General features: G+C 36.8%; 4 protein-coding genes across 11 annotated transcripts in view; 2 read left to right on the top strand and 2 right to left on the bottom strand.

The window, feature by feature from the left end:
* trc (Serine/threonine-protein kinase tricornered) overlaps window positions 1-879 on the bottom strand; it is a 74,739-nt gene extending 73,860 nt beyond the window's left edge. Inside the window, exon 1 of one of the 2 annotated variants that reach the window (XM_022063340.2) lies at window positions 759-879. The gene's annotated coding sequence lies outside the window, so the exon portion shown is untranslated. Of the gene's footprint in view, window positions 1-398; window positions 726-758 lie in introns of those variants that run through there. The other variant, XM_022063339.1, reaches the window with a different exon arrangement.
* A 211-nt stretch (window positions 880-1,090) lies between these two features.
* Taf11 (TATA-box binding protein associated factor 11) lies at window positions 1,091-4,159 on the top strand. Its single transcript, XM_022063352.2, has 4 exons — window positions 1,091-1,695; window positions 1,855-1,942; window positions 2,102-2,198; window positions 3,157-4,159. Exons 1-4 carry the CDS (start codon window positions 1,253-1,255, stop codon window positions 3,288-3,290), a joined length of 762 nt encoding a protein of 253 aa, XP_021919044.1. The 5' UTR covers window positions 1,091-1,252; the 3' UTR covers window positions 3,291-4,159.
* A 1,351-nt stretch (window positions 4,160-5,510) lies between these two features.
* LOC110829544 (uncharacterized) lies at window positions 5,511-8,106 on the top strand. Of its 5 annotated transcripts, none has more exons than XM_022063356.2 (4): window positions 5,511-5,675; window positions 7,067-7,207; window positions 7,290-7,418; window positions 7,913-8,106. In XM_022063356.2, the coding sequence occupies exons 1-4, from the start codon at window positions 5,654-5,656 to the stop codon at window positions 7,978-7,980; spliced, it is 360 nt and encodes a 119-aa protein (XP_021919048.1). In that variant the 5' UTR covers window positions 5,511-5,653; the 3' UTR covers window positions 7,981-8,106. The 5 variants fall into 5 exon arrangements, with proteins under 5 accessions (XP_021919048.1, XP_087202336.1, XP_021919045.1 ...); XM_087346210.1 differs by having other exon boundaries at window positions 5,669-5,788; XM_022063353.2 differs by lacking the exon at window positions 5,511-5,675 and adding an exon at window positions 5,682-5,844.
* Window positions 8,107-9,669: 1,563 nt separating this feature from the next.
* The window catches only part of Unr (cold shock domain-containing Unr), a 14,832-nt gene continuing 4,411 nt past the window's right edge, over window positions 9,670-20,090 (bottom strand). The window contains exons 1-12 of one of the 3 annotated variants that reach the window (XM_022063327.2): window positions 19,911-20,029; window positions 19,057-19,236; window positions 18,729-18,928; window positions 18,403-18,613; window positions 17,950-18,179; window positions 17,219-17,480; window positions 16,761-16,937; window positions 16,507-16,635; window positions 15,843-16,051; window positions 14,568-14,977; window positions 13,424-13,592; window positions 9,670-12,080 (exon numbers count right to left, since the gene is read on the bottom strand). In XM_022063327.2, the coding sequence (XP_021919019.1) occupies window positions 11,906-12,080; window positions 13,424-13,592; window positions 14,568-14,977; window positions 15,843-16,051; window positions 16,507-16,635; window positions 16,761-16,937; window positions 17,219-17,480; window positions 17,950-18,179; window positions 18,403-18,613; window positions 18,729-18,928; window positions 19,057-19,236; window positions 19,911-19,919 (2,361 nt within the window). In that variant the 5' untranslated portion in view covers window positions 19,920-20,029 and the 3' untranslated portion in view covers window positions 9,670-11,905. Of the gene's footprint in view, window positions 12,081-13,423; window positions 13,593-14,567; window positions 14,978-15,842; window positions 16,052-16,506; window positions 16,636-16,760; window positions 16,938-17,218; window positions 17,481-17,949; window positions 18,180-18,402; window positions 18,614-18,728; window positions 18,929-19,056; window positions 19,237-19,910; window positions 20,030-20,090 lie in introns of those variants that run through there. The other 2 variants (XM_022063325.2, XM_022063326.2) reach the window with 2 other exon arrangements.

The raw sequence follows: 20,090 nt of genomic DNA, 5'->3' as shown, positions 1-20,090 counted from the left end.
CGCTTTCTTGATTTTTAACACAACCAATTTCAGTTCTTTTAAATATTTTAATACCATGAATACAAGCAATCACAAATTCTCAAACTCTACTACCCATACTCTGGATTAATTTCGAAAGCGTGTTATGTATTATTCATATAGATCTTGCATACCGATTTGTCTGCTGTCTCGTCACTCAAAAAGCAGCTTCCAACAGGATAGTGCATCATAACCTTAAATTACCAAATATCTGTTTTGATAAAGAAATGGAATTCCACCGTTACAAAAGATCTTACATGTCACATGCACTTAATGTTACAAAAGTCTGAGAATTCATAAAAGTAGTGTTTGTTTTAGCTATAGTTATACCTTTCTGTATTAACAACACATTCAGTAATGAATACAATTAGGTTATTTACCTTGTTTCCGTGTTCCAGTATGGTATTGAAGACTCGGGTTTGAATCAGTATAATTTTCGAGTTTCGTGTATTCGTTCAAAAAACATACACACGTTTCACACAAAAAACATATTAACATCTCGTCATTTCACTCTAATGAATGCAAATCGAATTAGAAAATGTACTAACCCACAGAACGAACACGAAATTCTTCTTTTGCGTATGTACTTCCGTTACAGTACGGAAGCAATTACGAATATATATCCTAAATTTACTATTATGTAACACATTAGTTATCAAGAACTATATAAAATTCCATGCACACGCTTGTTTTATTTACAAATATGATCTTTAGATATAATACTGATAATTAAAACTTACTCAACTCTTACATTGACTTTTTATCACCAGGAGCCTCACAACAGATGTAGCTTACGAAATACGTCAAGACATTTCGTTATTTGCCACTAGTGGCACATACCACAAGGTGAAATTGGAAGAGCTTTATGCACACATTGCTAGATGGCAGAATGCATCCACTAACACCTGTTTTTCTTCCAGACGATTCAGTGACTTCCCGACATTTATTGTGACTATCAGCATAATTTTGTGTATGTATGTATGTATATGTGTATGTGAGTATATATACATAAAACAATAAGAAATAAACACATGTTTTAAAAGATATATTTCACTGACATTTATATCGACTCTGTGATTACGGCCACACCAGTTGCCAAGCAACTGTGATGTTTACATATGGTGGCGTGTGAGAGTAGCGAATATTAGAGAAGGTTAAGGACGCTCGTAAAGCGTCATACTATAGCACTAGAAAGCTGAAAAATAATAATCTTTAATTAAATTTGTTACGCACTATGGAGAACATATTTTCCAAGATGGAAGCCAACAGTGGTAATGTACTTGAAGTGGATGTTAAAAACCCATTGGATTCCCCTCACGTAAAAACAGAGCTGCTGGGAAATCAGGATTCACAAGAACAGCGGCTGTTATCACATGAAGATGTTTTAAAAAAGGAAGAAGATGATATACATCAGAGATCAGACTCTGATGATAATGAGGATGCTAATTTAGATCAAGCAGCAACTGCTCTAGAAGATATGCTTACAAAAACAGAGGACTTCACCAGTAGATCAGAAAGTGCACATGATACTAAAGAAAACATTGCTCAGTCACTGCAGGGTACATCATTTGAATCGGAGATAATACTTCCTAAACTTGCACTATGTGATAGAAAGGAAAAGAAAAGAGAATCAAAAAGCAGAAAGGAATTGGAAGAGGAAGAAAGGGAAAAAATGCAGTACGTACTAAATAAAGTTCCATGACTGACTATATTAGTAATGCGACACTTGTGTTGAGCACTTTATTTACCAGTGTGGTTTATTTTAGTTTGATAGTACTTTTTCACTATTTTCTTTTTCCGTAAAACATATGGTCAAAGAACACAAATGTTTTGCAGGGTATTGGTGTCAAACTTCACAGAAGAACAGTTGGATAGATACGAAATGTACAGGAGATCTGCCTTTCCAAAAGCTTCTATAAAAAGGGTACTAAAGGTTTTATTATATGAACACGTAGTTTTTAAAATTGTTTATAAAGTTTCAGTTTCAGCATATGAACTAACTTAAGCAACTTAAATGCATGATTGATTCTTTCTGTTTGTATTGTGTTACATATATAACATACTTTTGAATTTCTGTTTTCAGTTAATGCAGACGATCACTGGATGTTCTGTGTCTCAAAATGTTGTCATTGCAATGTCTGGCATTGCTAAAGTCTTTGTAGGAGAGGTTGTAGAAGAAGGTATGGCAATTCTATAGTGGTTGGTAAAATATAAATTAGCATATTATTGAGAAATAATACAATATGAAGTTTACATAGTGAATATTCCAACCTGAATAACCTAACCAGATAGTTAACAATGAATAGTTATAAGTGAATGGATTGTTTACGTGATGGTTCCTTAACTCTGCAGATGAGCATTTCAAATATATTAATTTATTTCTCATGTCACTTACATGTGTATTGTAACTGCTGGTCCATCATGGTCAATAGTTACAGACTTTTCTTTTTTGTCTTTCTTCATGCAAAATGCTGGTAGACTGTGATCTTCTAAATTGTTGTTCTGTGTTGGTTTCTGTAGATCCAGGGGCAGAATTTGTTAAACTTAGTTTGTGGTTTATCATGAGCTAGAATAGCTGAATTATTAAGTGATTGGTTAGGGGCTTGATGACTGGCATTCAATATCCAGCATAGGTAGCAATTCTTCCCCTTTTTACCACACCCACCCGCCTATCCAGTGGGTATGGGGGCTCTCAACCCGTGGGTAAATCACTCTTTACTCCCATTCAGTACCAAGGTTAAGAATGTGATATTTCAGTTTCTCACAGCAGCAAGTATGAAAATAACTCTTCCGTGATGCTGCTCTGCGTAGTCTTGTAGATATTGACTGATGCTTCAGAGACGTTTATTACCTCCATCATTGTCACCGCCCTGATGATGGAGGGACTAAGAACCTCTGAAACATCAGTCGGTTTCCGAGACTACATGGCACGGCATCCGAGAAGACAGTAATCTTCACAGGAAAGAGGTTAATTAGAAGATAAACACATATTTAAGAGTTTAAAATAAAAAGTTTTGGTGGTTGCACTTGTGTGAACCCTGTAGGACCTAGTGGTGGGGTTTCGTAGGTCTATCTATGAGTACAACAAAATAATACAATAGGAAGCTGCAGTTTGTACAAAAAATATCTTAATTTCAGCTTTGGATGTAATGGAGAACCAAGGAGAAGTTGGGCCTTTACAGCCTAAACATTTAAGAGAAGCGGTAAGAAGACTTCGTCTTCGTTCCGGAATTCCAAACGGACATCCCCACAGACTTTGGTTCCGGATTTGATTACATTATGACTGTGTTTATCGAGAGTGAATTAATATGTGGTGTGAGGGAATTGCTAAATCAGGCTGAGACTACCTTTTTGGATAATTGTACTGTGTAGAAAGAAAAGAAGTTTCCAACATTTTTAATATTATTGTCCAGTATATTATCAGCGAACATGTAATGTATTCAAGAGCTAAAGACATGCTGGTTTCTAAGTGATATACTGAAGATCTATGAAAATAATTTCATGTTTTACAAACTTACAATGTAAATTCAGATTAATTTATGTTAATGTAACTACTCTGATAGCAAGGCTGAAAATGACATGAAATTATAAAGCCACGTCGCACAGAGTTAGGGGACGACCAAGGGAGAAACGAAAAAAGAATTTTTGTGGCTGTTAGAAGAATTAAATTTTCACACTTTCCCTTTCTACATCACTAAAGGACGGTCTTTTCCATAAATAACAGAAACATATCCGCAGTTATGATGGTAGGGTTTGTGAATGACAGAAAATTTCATATAATGATTGGTGTAAGATTACTGTTCAAAATATGCCTCAACTGAGAATGTAGGTGATGTTTGCTTTTGTGAAAAGTTTTTAGATTTAATTTTAAAATTAGGGAATAAAATATATTTTTACGAGTGGGAATGAGCGTTTACATGAAATTAGTAATTGAAGTGGGGTTAGAGAATAATGAATCATGTTAAACAAAATTAAAGATTTCACAGAAGTTAATGTATGCCTGTGTCCTGTAATTTGGATGCAGACAGACAAAATGGACACAATGAAACCAATAGTTTTTTCCTGAAATTTTTGTTGACATGCATCTAAAAATTATATTGTGATACCAAAACAAATATAATGTAGAATATTTACCACTTGATACACATTCTTTAATATTTGTCAGAACAGTATTTATTCCACTTAATAAAAGCTTTTCAGTGCTTTGAAATTCTCCTATTCCTTTTCCATCCTGTGGGAGACATCAGATAAATGTATCCCTGATTTTGATGCCATTACTTTAAGGCACTGGACAGAAGTCTTAACTTAGCATCAGATGGAGGTAAGTGGTTGTTCATTGCTATAAAGAATATCCTTGGCAGACTACCAACACGATACCTGTTGACACATAAAATATAATTATGTAAAAGGTATGAAAATTCAGGCATTCATCTATTAAGGACATTTTGAGTATATACACATCCAAAAGTATTTAACACTTATTTCTTTCCAATTTTATGGTGTGAAATCAAATATTTCACATTCAAAATTTTGTGCATGTTGTGCTTCAGTTACACAAGTTATTCTGTAGGTATCTAAAGAAAGATTGAGTTCTACTGTGTTTAATATGTTAATAATATCCAGTTTTTAGAAAACAGTTTCTCATCCATATTTGTGACAGATTTATATTTTCAGGTAGCTGTGTCATATTCATTTTTACACAGATATCTTTCCTAAGTCTACAGTGATTTAAGGGTCACAGAAACCCAGAGCATTCATGTTTACTGGGAAACTAAAATTTGGAGCATCATATATTTTTTTATAACTGCAAACCTACATTCACATTATTAAGTGCTCATTAAGATCTGGAAAAATGACATGATTTTATGCGTTTATCATATTATATGAAAGTAAAACTTGTATTCTAATTCAATCTTCTGTGGACTGGGTGAGCAAATTATCAAACATAATCAATTTATTATAAAAATTTGGGATTATTTTGCTAAAAATGGAAAAAATTTTACAGAAGAAATGCATGACCAAACATTATTAAAGTGATGTATCTATAAAATACTAGTTGGGTTATTTTCCTCACAAATTTCAACACTGGTTTATAAATATTTATTTATTTATATTGCACAAAAAGGTGAGTGCTTACTCGTCTTCACTACAGTCAATCAACTATCTAATTTTACAGATTTCTGATGTCAATTTTTTATTATCTGTGATAGCAAATACTGGCGGTTTTTTCGTTAGCACAAACAGCGGAAGTGAGTTATCAGCTGATGGGCTGTGATCAATAACATTAGCAATAAAACAGCTGAAAGATGAAAGAACGTAATATGTCTATTTGACACTGACAGCGAACAAAAACTCTATGACCCCAAATAAACATAAAAATATGATAAACGCGACCTCAAATAAACCAAGACTCGTAATTCCATACTTATCATGTTATACGTTGCATCTGTGTGATTTACGAGAGTAAATATACCCTGCAGTTTTGTAGCTGTTTGTAAGCAAAATGTGTTATAAAAGAGCAGGAAGTTATGATTTTTTTGTGCGGAAACGAGGGCATTTTGCGAAGATCTAGGGCCAGGGGCAGCTAGTTATAGCTTATTTTTGCTGCAGTAGATGAAAGGGCTATTATCAATTAATGGACTTCAGCCAATGGCAGGGTAATGACCTAGACAGAAAAAGAAAGAAATGGTTTATTTATTAATGAAGTAATAGAATGCCAGTTCGTGCATTTGCCTCTCGATTTGAAGCTGTTTCTCTTGTGAATTACTAGGTTTGTTATAATGCGGTCTAAACACAGTATTTTCTTTCTTGCAGTTGTCATACTTGGTAAGGAATCATTAATACTTTACAGGCATAAAATTATGTGAGTGATAAATATATGATAGCATTTTTTATGTAAGATAATTTGACACATGCGAACGAAAGGAGTAACGCACAATCATGTTAATTGTCCTAAAATTCATTTCGTACTATTGTAAATTGTCTAATATCATCAGGAATATATTAATACATGTGAAACATTAATTTAGCTACTAATACTGGGGTATCGTAATTAAGGTTCCGTAGCGTAGTTTAACTGCATGTATGCAGCTCTGTGAAATGCATGATGTATTCCGTTCTCAGCCTTCCCGTGTTGGTGTAATATAACCCTTTCCTGTTTACTTTGTAATATTTAAATATTGTGTTCATCCATCCACCTCACATTTTAGCAGTAGATCTTTCTATTTCAATGAGAATTAACAAAGGCTTTTGGACCTACAGATTTTCGAACTATGCAGACTTTCATGTACTTCCACATACAAAAGTAATTAATTCAATCTTTTCTTGAGACTGAATGTGGGATAGGATAGTCCGAGTTGTTTTATACATGTTGATTTTCATTTAAAAGGAAACCCTTGGAAGTGTAATTGAGGGATGTCTAGATGGAGGCCTGTTACTTTGAATACCATTTTATCACCAATATATTTACAAGAATTAAATTCTAAGGAAGTGTTTATTTCTGTTACATGATCTTAGAACCTACTTGTACATTAAGGAGTATCAGTACTCAATTAAAGTAGACAATATGATAATAACCTCTACCCATATGTTTTAAATTAAATGATGCTTAATTCCTTGCGATATTTAAAGAAATCATAACACATTGTAGAACCCATAATATGTGCATTTTATATCAGAAAAAGGGGGGTGGTTATGCCCCATATTCTTGTGGGTGTTTGAAGGAAAAAAGTGTATATAGGTAAGATTATTAATTAAAGATTGATACTTTTCTTTATGTTTAACTGAACCAATATCTGTTCATTGCAGCTTGAACCTAAAGTTAGAATTTCATATTTTATTCAGTGATTCAATCAGTGTTGTGTAAATATTTTTGCTTTTAGCAATTTATAGAAGACATGAGATCATAAACATCAGATAGACAAAGAAGAAAACAACTTTATATGTTTTTGTAATATCAGTTCAGCGACATGATTTTTCAGGGATAATGAATGCAAAGTGCAGATCCAGAGTTGATCCTAACTTCCTGGTTTCCTTGACTTGTTTACAGTAATGGAGATGTGTCAAGGCTGTGAACAAGATCAAACACGTCAAGGCTGTCGAATTCAAAGTGGAGTGTGCCTTTGTGGTATTGGCTGTTATTCTGAATACCGCTACACTACAAAAGAAGAATGCAGGAAAGCTTTAAGAGGTTACTACAAATATGTAAAATTACATTGGGTAATATTATCACATGTAGGTTTACTTTATATAAATATGCCGTTCATATTTAGGTAGCCGTAGAGATGTGTGCCAGCGGAACCCCTGCCACAATGGAGGTGCCTGCAGTCAGACATCTTTTGAACCAGGCTACCGGTGCCGCTGTGAAGGAACTGGTTATTATGGAAACCGTTGTCAACATGGTAAAACTGAAGCATCTGTGTAATAAGCTAGCAATGTAAACATATAAAAATTGCATGCTAAGAAGTATGAAATTTTTCTGCATAAAATATCCTTAAATCTTGCATATTCATGAAATTTGTAAATGTTTATACTAAGCAGTATTTTTACTTCTCATTTGATGACATTCTGAATTTAGACCCCATGAGGCACCAAGGTTTGCTGATCCATATTCTTTAGCTGGTAAATGAAAATCTTTTTCTTGTGAAGGTACTAATTCAGGAAAATAGTTTGCAAAATCCTTAAGTAAACATATTAAAAAATCTTGACAAGAAATCTGTATTAAATAAATATTTTATCAGAGTATAAAATAATTGTAATATTTGCAGGAAATATCAGTCTTCTCTTGAATATATGGTGCCAGTTCATGCATATATCATTACATGATTCTATTCACTTATTAGAATTACAATTTAAAGGACTTTTAGTTCATTCTCTTGGTCATGTTATGTTTCAGCTTGTCCAAGTTCCAACACTGCACTGCAAGATAATGAAACCTTCCCATATGAATGTGTGGTTATCTAAATATGTACTGAACATGCTAAAAGTGTATTAATTTTACGTGTAAAGGAAACATTGTAATTTGCCACTGGAGTGGAAATACTGAAACTTTTATTTAAAAGTGTTAATAAATTTTATATATAGTACAAAGAGTGTTATGTGAAAACTATATATGTATATTGCAGCTGTTCATTGTTACTTTAGCTTGCGACAGACAGAATTGCTCACAGGGCTGTGAAATTAACGTAAGTAACTCGCAAAACCGAATTTAAATGATACTACGAGGGGTTAACCATCTTCTGTTAATATCAGACCACAAAAGTAACCATTGATTTGTCTTTGACCATCGCAGCCTCTGCATCTATTGAGAGTGCATGCAGGAATCCACATTTTTTGATGGGAATACCCACTGAGCAGGGTTATTACCATTTTGTCCCAGATTGGACAATACACTTGCAGACATCAAAACTTTACTAGGAGTGGGGGGGGGGAAGGTGGCATGTGGAAGAATGTGCACCAGATCTGGCTGGTCTCAAACTTGAGATTCTCCACATGAAGTCCAGTTCCTCACCCCTAGGCAAACCGGTTCTCAAACTGATGCCTCATTTACCCTCTTTTGACTCCCGAGTTGGCATGTTGTGACAGCTCATTGAAACATCATGGCAGTTATTTTTTTGAAGTTAATGTTTTAATGTTACTTTAAAAAAAATTCAACTTTAATTTTTATGCTACGAATCATAATATTCCTTCAGTAAGTTAACTCACACTATCCCCATTTACTGTAATTTTCATGGCTATCCCACCAATCATCAGTTTAGGTTAGGTTTTATTTAACAGGAACTACTTCTGACAGAAATGGCTTTCAGTTGTGATTATTCTAACTGGACACAAAAGCTAGACTAAATGTACAGTGAAAGCATGATTAGTTAATATGTATGACCATCATAATTTTATCACCATGGAGTGAAAAATCCTTACACAAACTAGGTAAAAGTGGAATAAATGGTAGAAGACAGAGAAGGAAGATTACTTACTTGTTGGAACCAGGTCTTGCAGTCACAATGGAACACACCATGAACTTTATGGTAAGAAAATGTTTTGATCCACTGGTCAATGCTAGAAGATCTGGAAACAGTTGGTTAAGAATTTTGTATACTCTTTGGAGAACAGTAAAATTCCGAAAGTTTTCTTCATGCCAAAAGCGCTGGTAGTGACATGACTAAGTTGCTTCATTGATAACCATGGCTCAAAGGATGTGGACTTACATCACTCTTAATCAAAAGGAATAACAAAGGCAATAATGGTACAATTTTTGACATAATTCTCACCAAGATTTTCCCTTTGCATTTAATACTAGGGGTGTGGAGAGGTATGTAGCAAAACATTTAATTTATAAACACAGAACAATCAAAGACACAATCAGGACAAAATGACATGTTAAATTCAGTGCTGCAGTTTCATCTACTGAAAGAAAAGTTACCAACAGCTATTTTCCATTTTTTATAGCTATATTTATGCTCTCCTGATAATCATACTATTATGATGTTGCAACAAGCATAAGTACTTCACTGTGCCCTAATGTAGATCCATGTTTGTCTATAACTTTGTAGTCATGCAAAAAAATGGTGTTGACTTAACTGGATGGTTATGGTGACTGGTACTGCTAGGAGATGGGTAAGATATTTTAAAAGCAAACATTCACAGACTACAATATTCTGTTGTCCAATTCATTCATGTATATGTATATATATATTTTTTTTTACATTTTCCTGCAATTGAAATTAAATACAATAAGAAGAAATATGACAGTAGATGATTAACAAAATGAAGATGAAGAAAAAAAAAATGAACTGCAAAGCAGTACCCACAGCAACCATGTAAATTAAAATGATATCAAGTTTACCACAGGAAAATCAAAGTGATGTTAGCTTACAGCTAATACCCACAACTCTGAATTCACTCTCTCTCTCTCATTTTCATTCTTATTGCATCAACCAAAAGTAGATTATAATAAAGTCTCACAATGGAAATTCTTTGTATACAATGCCTAGGGTTTTTATTAACTCCAAGTCACTGTATTAGACACGAATACACGTATCACAAATTTAATTCAATATATCAGCATAAAGGGCCCCTTTGTACCACCAAACACACATTCAAGCATACGGGTGCTAAAGTACCACTCAAGTCAACTATCACACAAAATCCTGTTGCACATAAAAAAAATTAACCTACTTTATTTTTATCATGACTATTTACTCATATTATGCTCATTATGACTTGTGGGGCAGTGAGTTTATGATTATGCTAACAATACAGAAAGTTCATATATAACTGCATGTCAGAATCCGTCTCTGTTCACCGCTGGTACCCCAACATCATTTAATCTCACTCGTGTTATCCTTCAGCGCTGTGCAGCACTGCCTCGTCCAAGCAAACACCCCAAAATTACTATCACAGAAGAGAGAGAAAAAAAGAGGGTATTCAATGTTAACAGCAAAATGTAATAGATACTTCAGATAATATGTATTTAAAGCATACATTCATTAATATTCTGTCCTTAGAAAATCTGACAGATGCGTGTTACCTCATTATCGAAGGTAAGAAAGTTGAGACACTTAAACTGCCATTATCAATATTTCCATTTCACTGACCAGGTAGATGTAAAGTGGTATCATTCTAATATCTACATACAAAGTGCTTTCAAGTTTAGTTCGGAAAACATTTTTCAACAAACTTTGTCTCAGTCTTCATAAGGTATGCCACATAGGATGATAAACCATATACAATGCACCTTGAATGAAAAAACAAGTTGATGAAGCCAATAAACAAATGTCGGCGATTATCAATATTGTAGCCGTCAACATTAACAAAAAACCAAACCCACTGTATGTATGTATGTGTGTGTGTGTATATACACACATACACACGTCTAGTACATGACACATCATAGTTTATTTGGTAAAAATACATTCATTGAGATATTAGGCAGGAAATGCTTCACTCTAACATAGCTCTTATGTAAAACCTTTTATTGTATATTTGATACAGGTTGTTGTGGGTACCGACAACCACTGGTGGTTTCAATACCATCAAGCTTCTCTACTCTTCTTGAGGAACAAAGGACACCTCGTTCAGACTTCCCAAGAACTGATGCACAGTGTAGCATAAAACACTCGTGCATTTAGGTTTTGAACGCCTTCATACATGAAATAGGCTGCGTCAAAGCACGATGAAAACCACGTTATACAATGGAGCATAAGAATGTTCCCCATTTTGTACCTGGATTGTGGGACTGAATACACCTTATGAAGCCATAGGTCCTATTCTAGATGTGATCAACCCCAATTCTTCACATCTGACGGTAGTCTTGTAACTTTCACTTAGTATGTTGCCATTATACACCCAATCAATATTCAATTCCTTGTTTTATTATTAAAGATTATGTATTTCTCAGAGTTGTTTCAATCATCAAAGGAATATATGAGTAATTATGTTAACACTGAAACTGCATTATGCTACAGTTATATTTAAGACTGTTTCTTATGTTTTTATATTAGTCTCATTATTACTTTATGAGACAGGCTCTAAACTGAAATGGGCTGAAGCCAAAAGCATTTATCAGAAGAGAAAATTAAACCACTCATATTAGAAATACAGGTTGTACCATCACTGTGCACTGCAAAGCAACAGGTCAGCCATTAGGAAACTACAACTGCATAAAACAATTCAGTTCACAACATTCAAGACAAATCCTCTTCATATGTCAGTATTTTGAGGACGGGGTTTACAGTCAACCTTCATAAAGCAAGAAATAAAGAGTATTAAGACTATGGAGGCAGGATATCCCACTCGAATCAACGAATATGATAATTATATATTTTCTAAAAAAGAACTTGCTACAAGAGCACAGATTCAACAAGAACAGAGACAGTTAGTGAGCAGCGCATTATTCGGCTACAGAACCTGGGGCGTGCGGCTGACGTACATCTGCATTAAAACCTCTGGTCCCATCAGGGCCCTTTGGTTGACGAACCACCATTAGTTTGGGCCCTGCTTCTTCCAGGGAGATTGTTCGTAACCGGCTGATCAGTCGCTCAGGACGCTCTTGTCGCGGAGCATCGCTACAAACGAATGAACTTTATTTCCAACCAGTTTTAAAAAGACGCATCATACACGGGAACAAGAACGGATTTCAATATCAGAATCTGAAGGCTGGCCAATAAGCCACTATCTCAAGTAGACTTTCTAACGTCATACAAAATTTAACATACAGGATGATTCAAAAGGTTAGGGCCAAACTGAAGGAGCATATAGAGGGACTCAGGGAGAACAACTTTCGAATAGGAATCCATGTCCTGCGAAGTTATCCTGAGTCAGTCGAGGCCATTGAAGGTAGGTAAGTCTGATAACGTACCTATTGTAAATTTGGTTTGTAAGATTGCTAATGTAATCCTTGTACTTTAACAAAAAACAAAATTAAGCTAGAAGGAGAATAGCAAAATATGATTATTTCAGCGGTATGTTATCAGACTTCCCTACCTTCAGTGGTTTCGACTGACTAAGGATAACTTCGGAGGACATGGATTCCTATTCGAAAGTTGTTCTCTCTGAGTCCTCCTTCAGTTTGGCCCTAACCTTTTGAATCACCCTGTATATCTTACAAAGAGCATATCATGATTTCAAGAATAAGGCAAGATTAATAAGTCAATTCCAGCCAGGATACATGTCTAAGTCCACTGTAATGGTGAGCTGCCTGTGGTCCACTGACATGTGTTACACTGTCACGCCAAATGGTAAAAAACAGAGGTAAATTGCTGTAAGCTTTCAACATGGCCTTCAGTTTCACACACAGCTGCAGCGTGCAACTTGTAAGCACAACACATTTTCAACTTCTGAGCAGGCAAGGTCATGTGTTTTCTTAGTCACACACAAGTATTGATAATGTCAGTACTTGACAGTACCCAGCCCACTGAATAGTGTCTTACTCATGGACACTTGGACAGATGTATGGGAATAGTAACACAAGAAATTAAACTTGATATTAAGAGATTAAACCCTGTCATGCTGGGCTTAAATCATCACTGCAGAAGCTCACAGTTGAAAAATAATTAAGTAATATTTGAATCTGCTTCCAACAGTCAGATGAAAGTTACTAGAATTTTTAATGAAGTGTCACAAAGTTTGAATTTTCCTGATTTATAACAAAGAAGCCCATGAATTGATGATAATGGGTGCTTATGGCCCAAGCCTTGAAATACTGATAATCTCATAATTACGATATAATCAATGCATTGGTATTTAAAATGTCAACAGAGATCAACACCCTCCTACTAAGATCAAAATCGAATTAGATTAACACAACTTCAAAACATTTTTCACAAAACAATAGTTCGGTTACTGAGCAAAGTCAAAGAATGGATGAAGAGTTTAAAAAAATCAATGTAGAGTGTAATCCACAACACACCTGACTTTGGTGACATTGCAAGCAGAGGACTTGCCAGTACGCTGGTTTGTAACAAGGACAAACTCAACCTGGTCACCAGGTTGAAGACTGACACCGTCCTTCACTTCAGACACGTGAAAGAATAACTTTTTTCCTTCATCTACTTCATAGGCCAGAAACCCATATAAACCTTTGAACAATAAATAATGAATTACTAACAACCATACTACCACAGGAAACAACAGTTTTCACCAACATTACATTTGAATCAGACACGAAGACGATGCAACATTCACAAACCCTCATCTCACTCCTAGAGCAATATCTCGTCACCAACTTGCTAATAAAATGTAAACATAACTGAAATAACAAATTGACTCTCTCTTAAGCCATGTTAAAGACTTATAAGCGTAAAGCCACTGAAAATAATTTAAGAGCAGCAGGTGTACATATGTTTCTCCCTTTAATATCATACTTAAGGCCAGGCCACCAAATTTGCAGGCACATTACGACGAGGTTGCAAAAATACGCATTAGCTTCACCATGCCCGTCAGTGAGCCTGTCCATCTACCAACCTGCACATAAGAACTTGAGAATCATTACACAGACTTTTATGAAATTTTATACTAAGGAGTTTTAGTAAGATCCGTCAACACACTCCGCTTCTGGTTCAAATAGGGTAATAATAATAGACGCTTACATGAAGAACTACATGCAAGTGTCACCTTGAAAGGTCAAAGGTAATACTCTGGTGGTACAAACAGTCTTCCACACATGCAGAGTGATCTTCAGAGGTTTACGGCCATGGAACAGAGAGCTTCCTGTAATTATGAACGCTACTTACGAAACAGCATTCACAAACTGAAGATTTAGAGCCACTTACAGAGTGAATGCATCACAACTGTTACAATACATGCATATTTCATCACTCGTAATTTATAACGTAAAGGATTATGCAAAGGAAACTTAATATCTATATCATGTGCGAAGAAGGGATTTAAACTCTCATATCACAAGGCTGCTGGCCAGATTTTATCTGCAGATATAACAGTTTAGCAACATGCCGGTGTGAAGCGTGGTGCGTTGGACTGCGCATAAGCTGCGAAGAGTGGTCAATAAAGGTTAAATTTTAAATAAAGCTACACAGTTAAATATGGTAACTAACCTTTCACTGCATCAACAACAGCTCTTCTCTTCTTGCGAACAGCCATAATATTGGCAGCTCTGTTGTCAGAGTCCACCTGGAAAGTAACTGGGTCACCAGCTTGTAACAGTTCCCGCTTGTTTGCTAGCCCAGTTATACCAAATTCATATTCTGCTCCTTTCTCGTCTCCATCTGCAGTGGTAACCTGTACGAGGCCTGCATACTGCGTTTGGTCGGGGTTCACGCTACGCAAGGGTCTTATTACAATCCCTTCCAAGACTTCTCCAGCTGGAAGAGGCAACTCAATAGTTCCCTTTGGCAGAACGCGCACATTCTCTGCTGATAAGCAGGTACCTGATGAACCGCGTGTACCCAGATTGTATTCCACTTCAACGCCGAGCTCTAAACTGGTTGCCTCCCCCTCAAAGTTGCTGCAGAAGAAAGTACATACTCAATTACGAGGGACAGTCAAAAAGTTCCCGGAATTGTGGTATAGCACTGTAATGGTAGGACATATGGCAACGCTTACCTAATCACCTTCAAAGTAGGACCCTTGCGCGCGCACACACTTGCTCCATCGATCCTGCCATTGTTGGAAGCACCGGCGGAAGGCTTCGTTTGGAATCTTCCGGAGTTCAGCCGTCGCACTCGATTTGATGTCCTTCATGGTTGCGAAATGCGCCCCCTTGAGGCCCATTATCAGAGTAGGGAATAGCCAGAAGTCACTCGGAGCGAGATCCGGAGAGTATGGTGGTTGGGTGATGACGGAAATGCTTTTCTTGGCGAGGAATTGCTGCACAACCGGCGATGTGTCGAATGCGACGGCCGAACTCCGGAAGATTCCAAACGAAACCTTCCGCCGGTGCTTCCAACAATGGCAGGATCGATGGAGCAAGTGTGCGCGCGCGCAAGGGTCCTACTTTGAAGGTGATTAGGTAAGCGTTGCCATATGTCCTACCTTTACAGTGCTATACCACAATTCTGGGAACTTATTGACTGCCCTACGTAAAATGACAAGTGTATGTTTTCTACATGATATACCCTTCATCTTTTAAATGACACTAAAAGTATGGTGGCTTTAACTTTCCTCTCTTTAACAGCCTGTGTATTAAGTCATTTATTTCGTATACCTAAACTCTGTCACGTTCAAAGAACAAACATGTTTATTACAAGTGATTAACCACACGTGTGTTTTTGTGCACACTGAATGATCTTACTTTTTCACTATTTTTTTTAGGTATGGGCCAAATTTTTAATTATTATTTAGATGTGTGTTAAAAAAATTGGCACCCTTGCCTGAAATGGAAGAACACTTCACTGTCATGATCGATAGTCTCGATGAAGCCAAAACCATCCTTAAGGGCAGCGATAAAACCTTGACAGTGGGGCAGGCTATTTGACCGCCCTAATCCATTCTTTGTCTGATTCTGATTCTTGCCGACAACCTGCACATCAATCGCAAGCAGCTCCTTGTTCCGTTTCACTTGACAGATGTTGAATTCCACCTGTAATAAGACCATTATAAACTATCCTACTCTGAGCAGATGAAAGTACCCCCGCAAGATTTCCCCGTTGTTCTGTGTAAAAACGCAGACTCAAAGAAAAAAAATTCATATAAAATGCTATTTTACGCTAGAGATTTCTTTACAAATGGATAAATGTTTCAGCTTTCAAAGGAACCACATTTTATATATGAAACGCCAAAATGAAGTGTCACATTCATAATGCAAAATAATAATTCTTTTTTAAGTTAAAATTTTTATGTTTCACACCACAAAGTACGTACATCATAACACTTCCCTGCAACAAAAACATTTTCTGCACAATCCGTAAATATTTTTTTCTTCGGCAATAATCCTTACCGTCTGAAAGTAGAGTTATTTCATGCAGGCCAATTTAAGATTACATTTAAACGCATAAAAGTAAAATAAATAGAAGATTTGTTAATGTTACGACTCACCTTATCACCAATTCTGGGAAAATTCTTTGGATCACAATCTTTGGAGTAAAAGAAAATAGTTTTCTTCGTGCCATTAACTTGGTAATTGATAACACCTGATTCTGCAGATTTTTCACCAGTTCCTGGAGACTACAAGAAAGAAAGAAAGAGCGTAACATATGCAATATGCACAAGAACATAAAACATTACCATTTAGAACATATATCAACATGTGAAAGAAGTCTCTATGTTCACATACTAGGGCGGAAACTAACCTGGCTGCCAGTCTTAGCGGAACTGCAGGATCCCCAACCATTGGGTGCGAGAGGCGCTTCTTTGCCTACAACACCAGTCACATTTTTTTCAGTAATAGTCTCAAACTGAACTGTTCCTGGCGGCAAGTGTTTAATACGAATCGCACTCTGGCGACTACTGGAAAATGACGACTGATCCTGAAATCAAACAGCAAAGTCAACCTACGCTAAAACTAAAAATTCAAAGATGGAACCCATGAATAAAACATACAACTAATGGAAGCATGAAGTAAATCACTTGCTGACTTACGATTATCTCTAATTACAATAATTCTTGATTCTGTCGATTACACGATATCTATCATTACGGTAATTCATGTGTGGCACCTTTCATGGAACACCAGAAATCACTGCTATAAGATATCCTACGTTAAGATACGAGTATGCAAGATATACAAAATACATATATCGCTGTGTACCTGGACAACAGTAAATTCTACTTCATCACCAACACAAATTTCACGCTCAACATCCAGAACTTCATTGAAGTGAAAAAAGAGGCGTGCATCTCTATCCGTGCAGCGCAGAAAACCAAACCCCTCTTTAAGCGCTGCCACAATGCCTTGTTCCCGGCGCTCTCCAGACACCAAGAATGATTCATCAAGCAGAGCGATGCTGGTGGCTCGGCGTAGCTGGTCTCGGCGATCGGTTGCCACTTGAAACTGCACCCAGTCTCCGTGCCTGTTTTAACAAACCAGATGTTTTCCTTTTGCCACAAATGCTACATATATATACTTCTATAGCAATGAATATATTTGGTTTAACCCACAAACATACACACTACAGATATTAAGCAAAACATGTTTAAACAGCAGCTCGGAATTACATCGGATATGACGTTACGATAGCTACGAAGCAGTCGACGTTGCTCTTCTGGGTTGCGATGCTATGTGGACTGTTTAGAGGAGGGTGGTTTTCTAAAGTTGGAAGGACCAGGCAAAGGAAATTACCAATTAGAGACAAAGAACAGAAGGGAAGAGCTTCGTACTATCCTTTTTATAGAATTTCCACCCACCATCACACCCAAAGGCTAGTTTCTTTCTTTTGCCTGACACCCCCCCGAATCCACTCCAGTTCTCTGCATAGGGACCCACAGAATCTGAACTGAATGCTTCATTTCTTTGAAGTTTCTTTCCATCACTGCACTTACTTTAGAGTGAAGTCTCTTTTCTGATCCTTGTCTCCGAACGGCACCTCGACTTCTGAATGATCGGGCGCACGATAGCGGATACGTCCCGGTAAGGGGTCGCTCTGATGTCTCGGTTGCTGCCCCCGCTCCAATGGTTTCAGTACTTGTCCCTTCACTATGTCTGTACTCAAATCTTCAAACACCACACTGCCTGGATCCAGCTTTGTGATGTTGCAAGCTACTTCCTTACCCTGCATCAGTGGTTCAATAAGCGTTCAACAGATCTGACATTTGCAACATAATATCTTCTAGCTACTCCTATAATCTTTACTCGAACACACAAATCATTCCATTCTCCATACAATTTGACGTAAAGATCATCAAAATACCCCAATATTAACAACCTAATACTAAATATATATTTCCTCTTCAATAACTGTACACTCTTTAAGTACTTAAACATAAAGCACTCACATTTCTGGTCTGGATAGTGAATTCAACGTCATCATTAAGTCGCAATTCCTCTTTCATTTTTGCCTCTGAGAAGTGGAAGAAGATTTCCTTAACTACGTCGGCTCGTTCGATGAAACCAAAGCTTTCCTTCATTGAGCAGACCACACCTTGGTATTTAACGGGATGTGCGGGGTTTTCCAGCCGAATGTGGCAGGCCCCCAAGTTACCACTGCTACAAACATAAAGCGGTCAACCAGAGGAGCGATGCCAAGCTAGTGTTATCACACAGAACTATACAGAAGATAAAATTTTTGACAACGCTAAATCAGAATTATATTAAACTTTACCGCTGATTGGTAGCTATCTGGAAGCTGACTTTGTCTCCCGAACACAAGGTAACATTGCCTTCCACATCATCTTTATTGTAAGGCAGGAAGAAGCACTCTCCACGGTTCTCATAACTGATTCGTCCTTGAGTATCACCGCCTGAGCCTTCGCTGCGCAGTTCTGTTGTTACTGTGCCTGTGACGCGCTCTTCGCTCAGCACCTGATGATGAAATCATGAAAGAGATCACCTAATTTGTGCGAACACCTGATAATCGAGTTGTACCGCAAATCATCTAATCAGTGAACAAAAAGATGAATTGTCTCCAAACGTGCACGTGTGCTACTTACAACTTCAGGTGCTATTTTTGTTACAGCACTTGCTATTGGTTTGCCAGTCCTACGGTCATATGTCATCTCAAATTCAACAGGATCACCAATCTTCAGATGTTCTATATTACCATTGAACTGACTGAAGTGGAAGAACAGACGAGCTTGACGTTCGCAGCACTGGATAAATCCATAAGAGTGCTGAAAAAAACACACACACAATTTAAGATAGATTTTGTATCATTTGACATCTGTTAATTCAAAGAAATATTTTAAAAGTACTGAAATCTTCATAGGCCCCACTCAATGGTACCTGCACCTTGTCGTGGTGGTGGGGCTTGAGTACCTCGGTGACCCCAAGAGCTACTGGTAGGGCCTCCCTAGCCAGATTGGTCGAGGGGGAGAGGTCAGACTAAGACAGGTACCCTGGTCCTCCAGGTTGGGGGTTGGTAAAAAGGAATATGTTTCGAGACCTCAGTCAAAGCCTCGGACAGACGGACCTAACAGAGGACCGAATGGAAGAGGAGAATTGAGGAGGCCATGGACCGAATACGGACCGGAGAGCCATAGAAGAAGAACTCTTCATAGGAAATTATGGAATACACACACGCAGTGAATACTGAAGAATTAACTTCTGTAGCATCCACAGAAAAAAAAACATAAGCTACAATTCTGGTTTTGACATAATGACAATAATACAACTTATGACCTTTATTTTTATATATTTTATCAATATTATATCATTACAGCTTACATATTAAATCAAAACTTTCCTTGACAGAAACCAGCTTCCTTACATGCATGCACCACACATACAATTAATCAATATGTCATCTGCCCCTTTTTCAATGTAATCATCACTAAAGTCAACGTACTTCTTCCATCAGTGACACAGGTGGTGAACTAAAGAATTGAAATTGTGTTCCAATGGCATAATGATGCTGTAACAGCTTCACTGATGTCAACAGAAAACTTTTTTAAAAGTTTCCCAACACAATTTTCAAATCACAGGAAGTCTAAAAACATACAAGAATACAAATTTATAATATTCTAGC

The sequence above is a fragment of the Zootermopsis nevadensis genome, unplaced genomic scaffold (assembly GCF_977971745.1).
Source record: "Zootermopsis nevadensis isolate Lab colony 2312 unplaced genomic scaffold, Znev_1.0 Znev_ptg000010l, whole genome shotgun sequence".
Taxonomy (NCBI): Eukaryota; Metazoa; Arthropoda; class Insecta; order Blattodea; family Termopsidae; genus Zootermopsis; species Zootermopsis nevadensis.
Note: the sequence above shows the minus strand (reverse complement) of the source record. Positions and strands in the feature narration are given on the sequence as shown.

Coding starts and splice junctions, on each gene's coding strand:
- Taf11 (XM_022063352.2), top strand. CDS start 1,253: ATGGAGAACATATTTTCCAAGATGGAAGCCAACAGTGGTAATGTACTT. Junction 1,696..1,854: donor GAAGAAAGGGAAAAAATGCA/GTACGTACTAAA, acceptor AATGTTTTGCAG/GGTATTGGTGTCAAACTTCA. Junction 2,199..3,156: donor AGGAGAGGTTGTAGAAGAAG/GTATGGCAATTC, acceptor TCTTAATTTCAG/CTTTGGATGTAATGGAGAAC.
- LOC110829544 (XM_022063353.2), top strand. CDS start 5,799: ATGCGGTCTAAACACAGTATTTTCTTTCTTGCAGTTGTCATACTTG. Junction 5,845..7,066: donor TCTTGCAGTTGTCATACTTG/GTAAGGAATCAT, acceptor ACTTGTTTACAG/TAATGGAGATGTGTCAAGGC. Junction 7,208..7,289: donor ATGCAGGAAAGCTTTAAGAG/GTTACTACAAAT, acceptor GTTCATATTTAG/GTAGCCGTAGAGATGTGTGC.